General features: G+C 39.5%; 1 protein-coding gene across 3 annotated transcripts in view; it reads left to right on the top strand.

The window, feature by feature from the left end:
* The window catches only part of LOC127432332 (ephrin type-A receptor 5-like), a 182,355-nt gene that overhangs the window by 160,839 nt on the left and 8,140 nt on the right, over window positions 1–13,376 (top strand). For 2 of the 3 annotated variants that reach the window (XM_051683252.1, XM_051683253.1), the window contains exon 16: window positions 3,751–3,906. In XM_051683252.1, the coding sequence (XP_051539212.1) occupies window positions 3,751–3,906 (156 nt within the window). Of the gene's footprint in view, window positions 1–3,750; window positions 3,911–13,376 lie in introns of those variants that run through there. The other variant, XM_051683254.1, reaches the window with a different exon arrangement.

Consider the following 13,376-nt stretch of genomic DNA (forward strand, 5'->3'; position numbering starts at 1 on the left):
TTGAGTCCTAAAATTATACCCTTATGTCTGGGGGAGTGGCATGCAAATTCCACTCACCAATTCTCATTGGCCTTTTTTCAAAAAAGCAGAGGTGTTTGGGGCTCCCAAGAGTGACCCCTAGTGTCACTACATCGACACATCTTCGAGTGAGTGACAGATAGGGAACTGCTGTCAATATTGTATTTTTATCTGGGTCAGTAAATTGTGTTGAGAGTTAATTGTGCATCTTATATTGTTAGCACCTGGTGATTGTTTAATTGATTCTTGTGACAAATCATGATTGAATACGTAAAGTCATGTAATGAATCTACAGAGACGTGGTTTGTATATAAAAAGAGGGTGAATATTATTGTAAAAGATGAGGCGAGAAGCAGTTTTCCTTCTTAAGGTGAGGCTTTATTTTTCCCTCTTCGCCACACCACTTTACAGTTTTCCTTTAAGCACTAAGCTAAACACTATCACCCACTGCTTTCACAAATAAACTTTCACTACTAAAAATCCTTGCTCTGGCTCGGCTCTGTCGTGTCCAGTCTCCCTTTCCGACTAAGTGCTGTGTCGCTCTATTTATGTCGCTCTCCCCGTGCTCACTGAAATTAGAGACAGGTGTTAGACATAATTTAGCTCAGGTGTAAGCGCCCTTACCGCTTTCTCTCTCTCCGGAGAGATGCTTGACCACGCCCCCGCTGCCACAATGATTAATGTTTTACACATTGAGGAAGGCCTGTGCGCTGAAACGTCTGTGTCCATTTCCCCCAAAAAGTTATGTAATAAAAACATTAGCAGTTTACTATCGGAGTGCGGATCATCTCTTCATTCTATTATAACTATTCCCATAAAATATATTTAAATGTGATGGGTGATGAAGGGGACATCTCGGAATGCCTGATTAATTGTTTTCAACCATAATTTTAATGTAAAAGTAAATGTATTCTCTTGTTAAATATAATATACATTATATTTTTATCGTGAATTATATGGTGAAATCATACTTTTTACATCTAAAAAACAATTGAAAGTATTGTCTTATTAAATATATTTTTAAAAATTACCGTATATGTAAAGGTTACTACCTATTAACCAATTTATTTATTTATTTTCACTGTAGCATTTTTACATTCTTTTAGCATAAAAAATACAGACATTTCTTTACAGTAACCGATAATGAAAGTTATTAAACAATTTTGCTTAATATTGTTTTATCCAATGCATTTCGCTCTCTCTCTGTATCTATCTGTTCTTCTTTCATTTCAGTCTTCTCTCTTTTATCTGTTCTTTTATTGTTCCCATTAGAGTATATGCTAATTATGTTGTTATTTATGGCATATGATTAAGACTGTGAGTTCGGAAATTATGTCACGTCTGTGAAATGCTAATAACAGAGGGTTAACCACCCTGTACACGGTTGTCACAGGAAATCAAGGTTTAATGACACTTGAAACAAATCAGCTCTCACATTTCATGATTTAATGTTGAATTAAACAGAAGTGACAGTGTGCAAATGACTTCCAATTACACTGATTATATGGTAACAAATACATTTGCTGCATGTGAAGTGTTCTGGATTCTTACATGTTGGAATCATCCATTATCTTTAATTGTGTTATGCAGTTATGTTCAGGTTTAATATGAAATTGATTTGCAGTCTGGGGACGTTTCGGTAGCTGTGTAGTTGAATTGTAATTTTCTTTATTGGCCTTGCATCATGATAATAAACTCAGCAAAAAAAGAAACGTCCCTTTTTCAGGACACTCTATTTTAAAGATAATTTTGTAAAAATCCAAATAACTTTACAGATCTTTATTGAAAAGGGTTTAAACAATGTTTTCCATGTTTGTTCAATGAACCATAAACAATTAATGAACATGCACCTGTGGAACAGTCATTAAGACACTAACAGCTTACAGACGGTAGGCAATTAAGGTCACAGTTATAAAAACTTAGGACACTAAAGAGACCTTTCTACTGATTCTGAAAAACACCAAAAGAAAGATGCCCAGGGTCCCTGCTCATCTGCATGAACAGGCCTTAGGCATGCTGCATGGAGGCATGAGGACTGCAGATGTGGCCAGGGCAATAAATTGCAATGTCCGTACTGTGAGACGCCTAAGACAGTGCTACAGGGAGACAGGAAGGACAGCTGATTGTCCTCGCAGTGGCAGACCATGTGTAACAACACCTGCACAGGATCGGTACATCCGAATATCACACCTGCGGGACAGGTACAGGATGGCAACAACAACTGCCCGAGTTACACCAGGAATGCACAATCCCTCCATCAGTGCTCAGACTGTCCGCAATAGGCTGAGAGAGGCTGGACTGAGGGCTTGTAGGCCTGTTGTAAGGCAGGTCCTTACCAGACATCACCGTCAACAATGTCACCTATAGGCACAATCCCACATTCGCTGGACCAGACAGGACTGGCAAAAAGTGCTCTTCACTGACAAGTCGTGGCTTTGTCTCACCAGGGGTGATGGTCGGACTTGCGTTTATCGTCGAAGGAATGAGAGTTACACTGAGGCCGGTACTCTGGAGCGGGATCGATTTGGAGGTGGAGGGTCGATCATGGTCTGGGGGCAGTGTGTCACAGAATCAACAGACTGAGCTTGTTGTCATTGCAGGCAATGCTACAGGGAAGACATCCTCCTCCCTCATTTGGTACCCGTCCTGCAGGCTCATCCTGACATGACCCTCCAGCATGACAATGCCACCAGCCATAATGCTCATTCTGTGCATGATTTCCTGCAAGACAGGAATGTCAGTGTTCTGCCATGGCCAGCAAAGAGCCTGGATCTCAATCCCATTGAGCACTTCTGGGACCTGTTGGATCGGAGGGTGAGGGCTAGGGCCATTCCCCCCAGAAATGTCTGGGAACTTGCAAGTGCCTTGGTGGAAGAGTGGGGTAACATCTCACAGCAAGAACTAACAAATCTGGTGCAGTCCACGAGGAGGAGATGCACTGCAGTACTTAATGCAACTGGTGACCACACCAGATTCTGACTGTTACTTTTGTGTAATTTTGACCCCCCCTTTGTTCGGGGAAACATTATTCAATTTCTGTTAGTCACAACTTGTTCAGTGTGTGTCTTAGTTGTTGAATCTTTTTATGTTCATACAAATATTTACACATGTTAAGTTTGCTGAAAATAAAAGCAGTTGAAAGTGAGAGGAGTTTTTGCTGAGTTTATGTGCAACTGTGGCCAAATTATCACTGATTACTGTATATTAACATTTATAGTGGTAATTATCTTTAATTTTACATGCCCTTGAAAGCAGAATTACAAACTAAGCTTTACTGAAATCTTTGTAAAATAGTATGATATTGTGTCATATATCAAATATACAGTGCAGCCCAAAAATCTGGGACCACCAGTGATTTATTTGTTCTATTGTTTGTTTTGTTTTGTTTTGTTTGTTTTTTTTGGGGGGGGGGCTTTTTCCTAGCTTAATACAACATATTTTGCTTCAAATCATGTGATCAGCATTGCAATTTGAATGAAAAGTTGAATTTCTAAATTACACAAATACTTTGGTGAGGATGTTAAAAAACACATCATAATTTGGTAATATACTGTACCTTTTTATTATTTTAATTATTTATTTAAATTTATTCTAAAAGCCCATTAGATGGTACATTATTCTACTTGAACCAGCTCAGATCTGTTATTGTGTTTAAAATCCAGCCATCAACCAGAACTTTAATGTCAGGTTTATGCATCCATTTGTTCACCACTGTATGTGTCTCTCCCACAGGGTGTCCAATTTATTAGTGGAGCACGGCAGTCCTGAGGGCTGTGTTTTCAGATCGGTGGAGGAATGGTTAGAGGCCATAAAAATGGGTCGATACACCAAGCTTTTCATGGAAAGTGGATTCACATCTCTGGAAATAGTCACTCAGATGACCTTGGAGTAAGTCATAATCTATGGAGGTCATTGAGCTGTTCATGTACTGGGAAATTTGACTTTATTGAGAGCATTACCCCAACTAGAACATTTTATTTCAATCCCAGGGAATTTTCATGCCATTTCTAGCTGTTGATTGTTACAGTTTAGATGATACTTAAGAGGTCGAACGAAATTATTATTATTATTATTTTTTCATTTTATTTTTTTTTTTCAGACAGAATTAAGCAAAGTTTGGAGGTAATCAAGGATTTGTTGATCTAGGTTTTATTTAGTATACACCACTTAGGAATAGTTCTTCCAAAAATAAAAGTTCTGTCATTGTTTACTTAACCTCATGTTCTTTCAAAACAGTATTATTTTCTTCTGTGGGTTACAAATGAAGATATTTTGCATATGTCGCTCTTTTCCATATGTAACTGATCATGCTTGACCCACTCCGAGCGGTATTCTAACCGGCATCAGCCGGCATGGGAGACGGGCGCACTAACGAGGAGGCTAAAGGCTACAGCCACTAGTGTGCCTCTTGAGGCCAGGGGAGTGAGGTTTACACACAATGCACAGCTATCACGTACCAGCTGGCTCCTGTTACACTCACCTCCCTAAGCCTCACTCCCATCTGGGTCACGGCACCACTGTTACCGGTCCTGCTCGACCTGCTCCGAGCGGGATTCGAACCAGCTTCAGCCGGCTTGGGAAGTGGGCGCACTAACGAGGAGGCTAAAGGCAATAGCTTCTAGCGTCAGTCGCTAGTGTGCATGTTTAGGCCAGGGGAGAGGTTTACACATACTGCACAGCTATCACGTACCACCTGGCTCCCATTACACTCTAACTAACACTCTAACACTTTAACTATAGTGCATGACTTGTAAGGCGACACTTTAAAAAAAATGTCATTACATAACTACATCTACAAGCGTATTCAAGGCCGATCAAATTGCACAGTAGCTAAACTGTTAGAGCATTGCACTTGCGATGCATGAAGAGTTCTAAATTGTAAACTGAATAGTCCTGAGTTGAAAATGTGTTGAAATCAACACAAAATTATGTGGATCCTTCAGCAATTGCGTTTTTCATGTCACATTTGCTTTTTCTGACACTTTCGGGTAGGTTTAGCCTTAGGTTAAGGGTAGGGAGGTAGGTTATGATGATTTAAAACTGAGCATTTATCTAAAAAATGGACACTTTTTATTTATTTAGTAATTTCTTTAATAATTTTTGGAGCTTGATAGTCCTAGTCCCCTTTCAATTTTGTCATATTGAAAAACATTCTGCAAAATATCTTAGTTTTATGTTTCACGAAAGAGAGTAAGGCCACATCCACACTAATCCTTTTTCATTTGAAAACTACCTTTTCAGTTTCCTAGTGTCATCATTTTCCAAACTATGCAGTAATGAAGAGCATTTTCGAAACGCTTCATTTTCGGTAGAGAAAACATTGTTCTAGTGTAGATGAGAGATGTAAACATAGTAAAATCAATGATTTTTCAAATTAAAACCTATTCATGTGGATCTGGGCTAAAAACAGGTTTGAAACGACATGAGTAATAAATGAAGAGAACATTTTCATTTTGGGGTGAACTATTCCTTTAACCACAGTTCTCAACCTTTTTTTGATGAATGTCCCTTGCCCCATTTAAGCAGATGGAGGGCTATATCTGGGGCCTATAAAATGAAAATGCGAAGACAGAAACTAATAAAAAAAGTGATATTGTTATTATATTTCAAAAATAAATGAAAAGACCAATAATATTGCATATCTTGTCCATTTGTCCATAATGCTCATTCTACATTACAGTATTGATTTTGAGTTGGATGGAGATATAAATTTACTGGTATCAACAACAGTAAGGTTATCTATAACATCTATAAAAAGTAAAAAGTCAACACCTAATTTATGTGACAATTATTCTAACAGTGTGACTGAGTTGGAGCTCCTTTCATCAGGTTGTTATTGATTCAAATGAATCATCTCTTGGAATTTCTGAAGGCAAACAAAATCAGTTATATTTTCTTACACTCAAACAAAAATATTTTAGCCTATTTTTTTATTTGTTTGTTTATTAATTTATTTATTTATTTGGATTTTTGCATTTCTATTTCATCTAAAAGAAATAGTGTATTTTGCATTTGCCCTTATGGAAATGTATATATTTATTTATTTTAATAGTTTAACAGTGGTATTTGTAACAAGACCATAGTAAGCACATGGAAGCATGGATCTTCTTCACTGCTGTGGATAGATGTAACATGATTTCTATAAAACAAAATATGGCATTTTTGTAATTACAAACAGTAGGCCTACTCAACACATGTAAAAACAATAAATACAAAATATAAACATTTAAAAGTTGTAACAAAAATTAATTATATTCCCTCACTCTCCTAATGTAGCCTATGACAAATTTAATAGAACTGAAATAGTGATAGGATAATATGTATTTTTAATCTATTTCTGCCTAAAGTACAGTTAGTGTTACTATAGTAAATTCAACGGTGGTCATGTAGAATTATTTGCCGAATTCAAATGGTTTCCACATTTCACGCCGTGCTTCTCACTGGTTCTCACAGCGCTGCAATGATCAGAAGTGTGCGTTTAAGAGCTCGAGACTGGTCTGTGAGTAAAAACGCTCCTGCTTTGTGCTCGCGCTGCTCTGTTCATTGAGCCGTGTCCACCTACAGAGCCATACATGTGCATTAGCGGAGGTTGTGACTTCGCCTGTCTATTTGACGCTGCTAAATCAGATACTTCAGATGCGTCGCTGGACTTCAGAATCAGATGATCCATGGTACAAATGCATACTAACCCGTATAATGGAGTCTAGATAAACATTTGAATGCAAAAAGGAACTTGGCGATAGATTTGATTATCATGACTGAAACACCCCCCATTTGTAACCTAATGACCCCCTCTCTACTAATTTGCACTCAGCGCCCCCTGGCATCCTTTGAACGCCCACTGGGGGGCGGTATCACCCCCGTTTTGAACCCCCGCTTTAATCAGTGATTGAAACTTTAAACCATGATTAAACCCTTTATTTGCAATGATGTATACAGCAGTGCAAATAAACGGCAACAAGTCTTTTATTCCCTTTTGTATAACATGAAACAAATATAGTGCCAAAAGTAGACTTGAAAAAATATTTACATTTCAACATTCACCATTTTTCTTAGCAGTTGTAATGAGCCATGGAAGTTTGGTCCAATTGAGTTATGAGATACCAAAGTATTTTTAGCATGTCTGTTTACTTGGTGGCCATCTTTGGAATGCTCCCAGGCAGCTATTTTTCTGTGTAAACAAGCGGCATACAAGTGCAGCTCCTATCTACTTGAATGGGGAAAGACCAAAATCTCCATAACAGTTGGTCAAGATTACGATCAAAGAACATATTTCAAATCAGCAGTAAAATTTGACAACACTGGTATTGTAATTTGTGCTTCTTTATCTCAGATTATGCCAAAAAAAAAGAAAATGAAATTTTCCCAGCTTGTCTTGCTAATGCGCATGCATGTTCTCGAGTTGATTGAGAGGCTATGTCTGTATCTAAAAAGTGGGACTTCCTTTCTACATCCATTGACTATTGGGTGTTCCAATTTCTCCCATTCGTTGTAATAAAAATGACCCGTCTCTGCTAAATAGTCTCTGGAGATATGCATTGGTTGCATTTCAAACAGCTCCCTAGTTCAGTAGTCAGGGCACTAACCAGGTAGTCATTTCTGGCTGTCCCATTCGCAAATTCGTTGCAGTGCACTGAAATGTTCTCTTCCTAAAAAAAAAAAAAAAATCCCAGAGTGCACAGTAAAACTAGCCTAAGTTCTTTTTAAAAGAGATTCTGTTTGTAATCATCTTCTTCAACAAAAGGAAACAATCTATTACATTTTAGAGTTGTTAGAAGAAGATGAAAAAAAAAAAAAAAGATTCCTTTGTATTTTATATCTTTTTTTTTTTTTTTTTTTTTTGTCATTAACAATTTTTTATTGATTCCATACTCATATTTAAACAAACAGCACAAGAATACACGGAATCAACTTTGATCAATTATGCCCCCCCCCCCACCTGTCACCCAACATGCATCCCAGTGGTCAAACTTTGAATAACAACAGACATACAATTATTAGGCAAACTGTATTCCTCAGGATTAATTTTATTGTTGAATAAACAAAATGCTCCCAGTCAATCCAAAATGTTATTGAACCTCAAACCTTAATGTTTAACAAAGAAAAAGTGAGTTTTGTCTTTCTCAGGGGAATATATAAGTGTGCACAATTATTAGGCAACTATTAGTGTGCACAATTATTAGGCAACTAAATTAAAAAAAGAAATTATCCCAACTCAATTGTTTATTCTCAATTTTTAGAGTAAGTGCAACAAATAAGTAACACAAAATGACAATTAAATAACATTTTTGGCCTTTCAAATACACTATATTGCCAAAAGTATTCGCTCATCTGCCTTTAGACGCATATGAATTTAAGTGACATCCCATTCTTAATCCATAGGGTTTAATATGACGTCGGCCCACCCTTTGCAGCTATAACAGCTTCAACTCTTCTGGGAAGGCTTTCCACAAGGTTTAGGAGTGTGTTTATGGGAATTTTTGACCATTCTTCCAGAAGCGCATTTGTGAGGTCAGACTGATGTTGGACGAGAAGGCCTGGCTCGCAGTCTTCGCTCTAATTCATCCCAAAGGTGCTCTATCGGGTTGAGGTCAGGACTCTGTGCAGGCCAGTCAAGTTCTTCCACACCAAACTCGCTCATCCATGTCTTTATGGACCTTGCTTTGTGACTGGTGCGCAGTCATGTTGGAACAGGAAGGGGCCATCCCCAAACTGTTCCCACAAAGTCGGGAGCATGGAATTGTCCAAAATCTCTTGGTATGCTGAAGCATTCAGAGTTCCTTTCACTGGAACTAAGGGGCCAAGCCCAGCTCCTGAAAAACAACCCCACACCATAATCCCCCTCCACCAAACTTCACAGTTGGCACAATGCAGTCAGACAAGTACCGTTCTCCTGGCAACCGCCAAACCCAGACTCGTCCATCAGATTGCCAGATGGAGAAGCGTGATTCGTCACTCCAGAGAACGCGTCTCCACTGCTCTAGAGTCCAGTGGCGGCGTGCTTTACACCACTGCATCCGACGCTTTGCATTGCACTTGGTGATGTATGGCTTGGATGCAGTTGCTCGGCCATGGAAACCCGTTCCATGAAGCTCTCTACGCACTGTTCTTGAGCTAATCTGAAGGCCACATGAACTTTGGAGGTCTGTAGCGATTGACTCTGCAGAAAGTTGGCGACCTCTGTGCACTATGCGCCTCAGCATCCGCCGACCCCGCTCTCTCATTTTACTTCATGGCTGAGTTGCTGTCATTCCCAATCGCTTCCACTTTGTTATAATACCACTGACAGTTGACTGTGGAATATTTAGTAGGGAGGAAATTTCACTACTGGACTTGTTGCACAGGTGGCATCCTATCACAGTACCACGCTGGAATTCACTGAGCTCCTGAGAGCGGCCCATTCTTTCACAAATGTTTATAGAAGCAGTCTGCATGCCTAGGTGCTTCATTTTATACACCTGTGGCCATGGAAGTGATTGGAACACCTGAATTCAATTATTTGGATGGGTGAGCGAATACTTTTGGCAATATAGTTTATGTTCAGTGACCTATATAGCCACCCTTCTTTTCAATAACTGCCATGAGCCTTCCATCCATGGAGACTGTCAGTTTCTTGATCTGTTCACGAACAACTTTCGCTGAAGCAGCAACCACAGCCTCCCAAATGCTGTTCAAAGAGGTGTATTGTCTTCCCTCACATTCTCACATTTGATAAGGGCCCACAAGTTCTCAATAGGATTTAAGTCAGGTGAGGAAGCCATGTCATTATTTGGGCATCTTTGAGGCCCTTGCTGGCTAGCCAAGCAGTGGAGTACTTGGATTAATGTGATGGAGCATTGTCCTGCATAAAAATCATGGCCTTCTTGAATGCTGAGGACTTCTTCCTGTACCACTGCTTGAAGAAAGTACTTTCCAGAAACTGGCAGTAGGTTTGGGAGTTGAGTTTCAGTCCATCTTCAACTCAAAAAGGTCCAACTACCTCATCCTTAATGATAGCAGCCCATACCAGTACCCCTCCTCCACCTTGCTGGTGCCTCACTCGAAGTGGTGCCCTGTGTCCATTAGTGATCCAGCCACGGGCCCATCCATCTGGTCCATCAAGAGTCACTCTCATTTCATCTGTCCATGAAACCTTTGAAAAATCTGTCTTCAGGTATTTCTTTGCCCAATCTTGATGCTTCAACTTGTGAATCTTATTCAGTGGTGGTCGTGTTTCAGCCTTCTTGACCTTGGCCATATCTCTGAGCACTTGACACCTTGTACTTCTGGACACTCCAGGTAGGCTGCAGTTCTGGAATATGGTGGCACTGGAGGATAATGGGTTCCTGTTAGCTTCACATTTAATTATTCTCAAGTCTTTTGCAGTTAATTTGCGCCTTTTCTTCTCCATGCATTTTTTGCGCCCTAGTTGACTATTCGCAACAAAATATTGATTGTCTGGTGGTCACGCATCAATAGCTTAGCTATTTCAAGTCCGTCTCAAAGGCATTCTACAATTTATTTACTTTTCAGTGCCAGTTAAATCTCTTTTTTGGCCCATTTTACCTGCCTAATAATTATACACACCTTGATATAAGGTGTTAGTCACTTTCGCCACTCTCTCCCTCATTACACAAATATATATCACCTGAAAATGATTGAATCCAATAAGCATTCAAGTTTATATGGTTTGGAGCATGGAAATAATGATAAGATCAGAATACTCACTTGCCTAATAATTGTGCATTCAGTGTATAAACAGACAGTCAAAAGAAAATACTCAATGACATAACAAAAACATATAACATTAACCAACATAAAAGAAAAAGGGTTCCACATACTAATTTTAATCAAAATTGTCCCTTTCCAATGCTCCTCCCTGGCAACCTTCTAAGAGGGCCAAATAAGTGCCCCACTTCTTACCATAAGCACCCAAACTGCCCAGCCGTCTATGTGGCATCTCTTCAAAAGCCGCCACTCTGCCCAACTCAGTGCACCACTCATGAAATGTGGGTGCACCAGCCGACTTCCATCCCCTAAGAATTACCTGCCTGTCCAGATGCGCCCTCATTTCGTGAGTGGTGCGTTGAGCTGGGTAGGGTTGCGGCGTTTGAGGAGATGGTGTACAGAAGGCTGGATAACATGAATATTTTCATTAGGAAGTGGGGCGGTTATCTGGCCTTTTTGGAGGGTTCTTGGGGAGTGGAAGTGGAGAGGGATTAGAGTTTTTTTATTTTTTTTATTTTTTTTATTTCTATGTCTTAATATTTCCTGTTTTATTGTCTATTTGTGTGTCTTTGTCAGTTGACTTCCGATCACTAGAGTGCTTGTTTGTGTTAGGTGGGGTGGAGGGAATATTGTTCGGGGAGGAAAAAAAAAAAGTTTTGATTTCATGTGGTTTGAGGTTGTATTTTCTATTATGTCTGTGTTATTTGCTGCATGAATCAATAACAAAATTGTTAATTAAAGAATTACCTGCCTGCCAATCATCACGATGGTAAGGACCCAGTTTTTTATATGTTTGTTCATTATATTAATACCCGCCCCATCACCCAAAATACAAAGTCTGGGGCAAAATAAAATCTGAGTGCTCAAGACCTCAAGTAGATGGCGCAACTGTAAGTACCTAAAGAATTGAGATCTGGGAATCCCAAACCGCTGTATTATATTTTCAAAGGATCTCAACGCTCCATTTTCATACAGGTCACCCAGCGTAGCAACACCCTTCTCAATCCATTCTGTCCAGCAAATAGGGGAGTTATTAATGCACAATTTAGGGTTCAACCAAATATTTGTGGCAACGTTCAGGTAAATGTCCGAATTGAACATGCGGGAAACTTTTGTCCACACTAAATGCATGTGCGAGATAACGGGATGTGTCTTTACTTCTCCGCGCAGCTTGGTAGAAAGACTTTGCAATGGCAAGATAGGGGCAAGGACCTCCTGTTCAATAAAGTGCCAGGGAGGGCCTCTCTCAGGTGGAAGTGACCAATGTGCTAAATGTCTGAGACCAAAAGCATAATAGTAAAACAAAATCATGGGGAGACATAACCCACATTTGTTAGTTGGCCTATGTAACTTACTGGAATGCAACCGAGGGCATTTACCATTCCAAATAAAGGATTTAGCTATAATATCAAATTGTTTAAAATAAAAGAGGGGAATTTCAATGGGGAGAGACTGTAGTAGGTAGTTGAATTTTGGAATAGAATTCATTTTTATAACATTAACCTTCCCAGTCATAGATAAATGTAGTGAAGCCCACCTGTCCACATCACTCAAAAACCTTTTTACTAAAGGGTCAAAATTCACTCAAATTTGCTGGAAATAAAATGCCCAAATACTTAATGCCCTGCTTGGGCCACTAGAAGGCGCCTGGTTGAAAAGCTGTTACAGGGCAAAACGCTGTCAGAGCCAAAACTTCGGATTTAGACCAATTCACTCTGTATCCTGAGAATTTAGAAAAGGAATTAATAATTCTGTGGAGGCAAGGCATAGATCTAGTAGGGTCAGAGACAAATAATAAAATATCATCTGCATAAAGCAAAAGCTTATGCACCACACCTCCCGCCACCACCCCTGGAAAATCATCATCCTTTCTTATCGTGGCTGCTAATGGTTCCAGGGCAAGACAGAACAATATGGGGGAAAGAGGGCAACCCTGCCAGGTGCCCATATCCAGAATAAAATAATCTGAAATTAATCCATTCATTTAAACCGCTGCTACCAGGTGTCTATAAAGTAGTTTAATCCACCCAATAAAAGTATTCCCGAACCCGTACATTTCCAAAATCTTAAAAAGATAATCCCATTCTACCATATCAAATGCCTTTGAGATGGCAGCGACCGAAGTCTGATCGTTCACCACTGCCCACATGACATTAATGAAACGCCTAATGTTATCAGAAGATTTACGGCCCCGAATAATACCCACCTGATCTATATGTATAAGAGATGTCATAACTTAAACGGTTAGCCCAAATTTTTGACAATATTTTAACGTCTAGCTGGATCAGGGAAATTGGACGGTAACTATTACACTCACTTGGATCTTTGTCCTTTTTAAGAATCAGACTGATCTGGGCTTGCGTCATGGTTGGTGGAAGCTTACCATTCTTTAATGATTCTGTATAAACTCCTAGCAAAAGTGGAGCCAGTTCTGTAGCATAAGATCGAAAAAAATCAGCGGCAAAGCCATCTGGCCCCGGCGCCTTGCCTGTGGACAAGGCCTTAATTACCTTGCCAACCTCCTCCAAGGTTACCTCAGAATCAAGAGAATTTTTTTGCTCAGTCGTCAGTTAAGGAAGTCCTAATGGTTTCACAAAGTTTCTAATACCCTCATCAGTAGACGAAGACGTGGAACTATAAGAGATTAAGAT

This window comes from Myxocyprinus asiaticus, chromosome 42 (genome assembly GCF_019703515.2).
Source record: "Myxocyprinus asiaticus isolate MX2 ecotype Aquarium Trade chromosome 42, UBuf_Myxa_2, whole genome shotgun sequence".
Lineage (NCBI taxonomy): Eukaryota > Metazoa > Chordata > Actinopteri > Cypriniformes > Catostomidae > Myxocyprinus > Myxocyprinus asiaticus.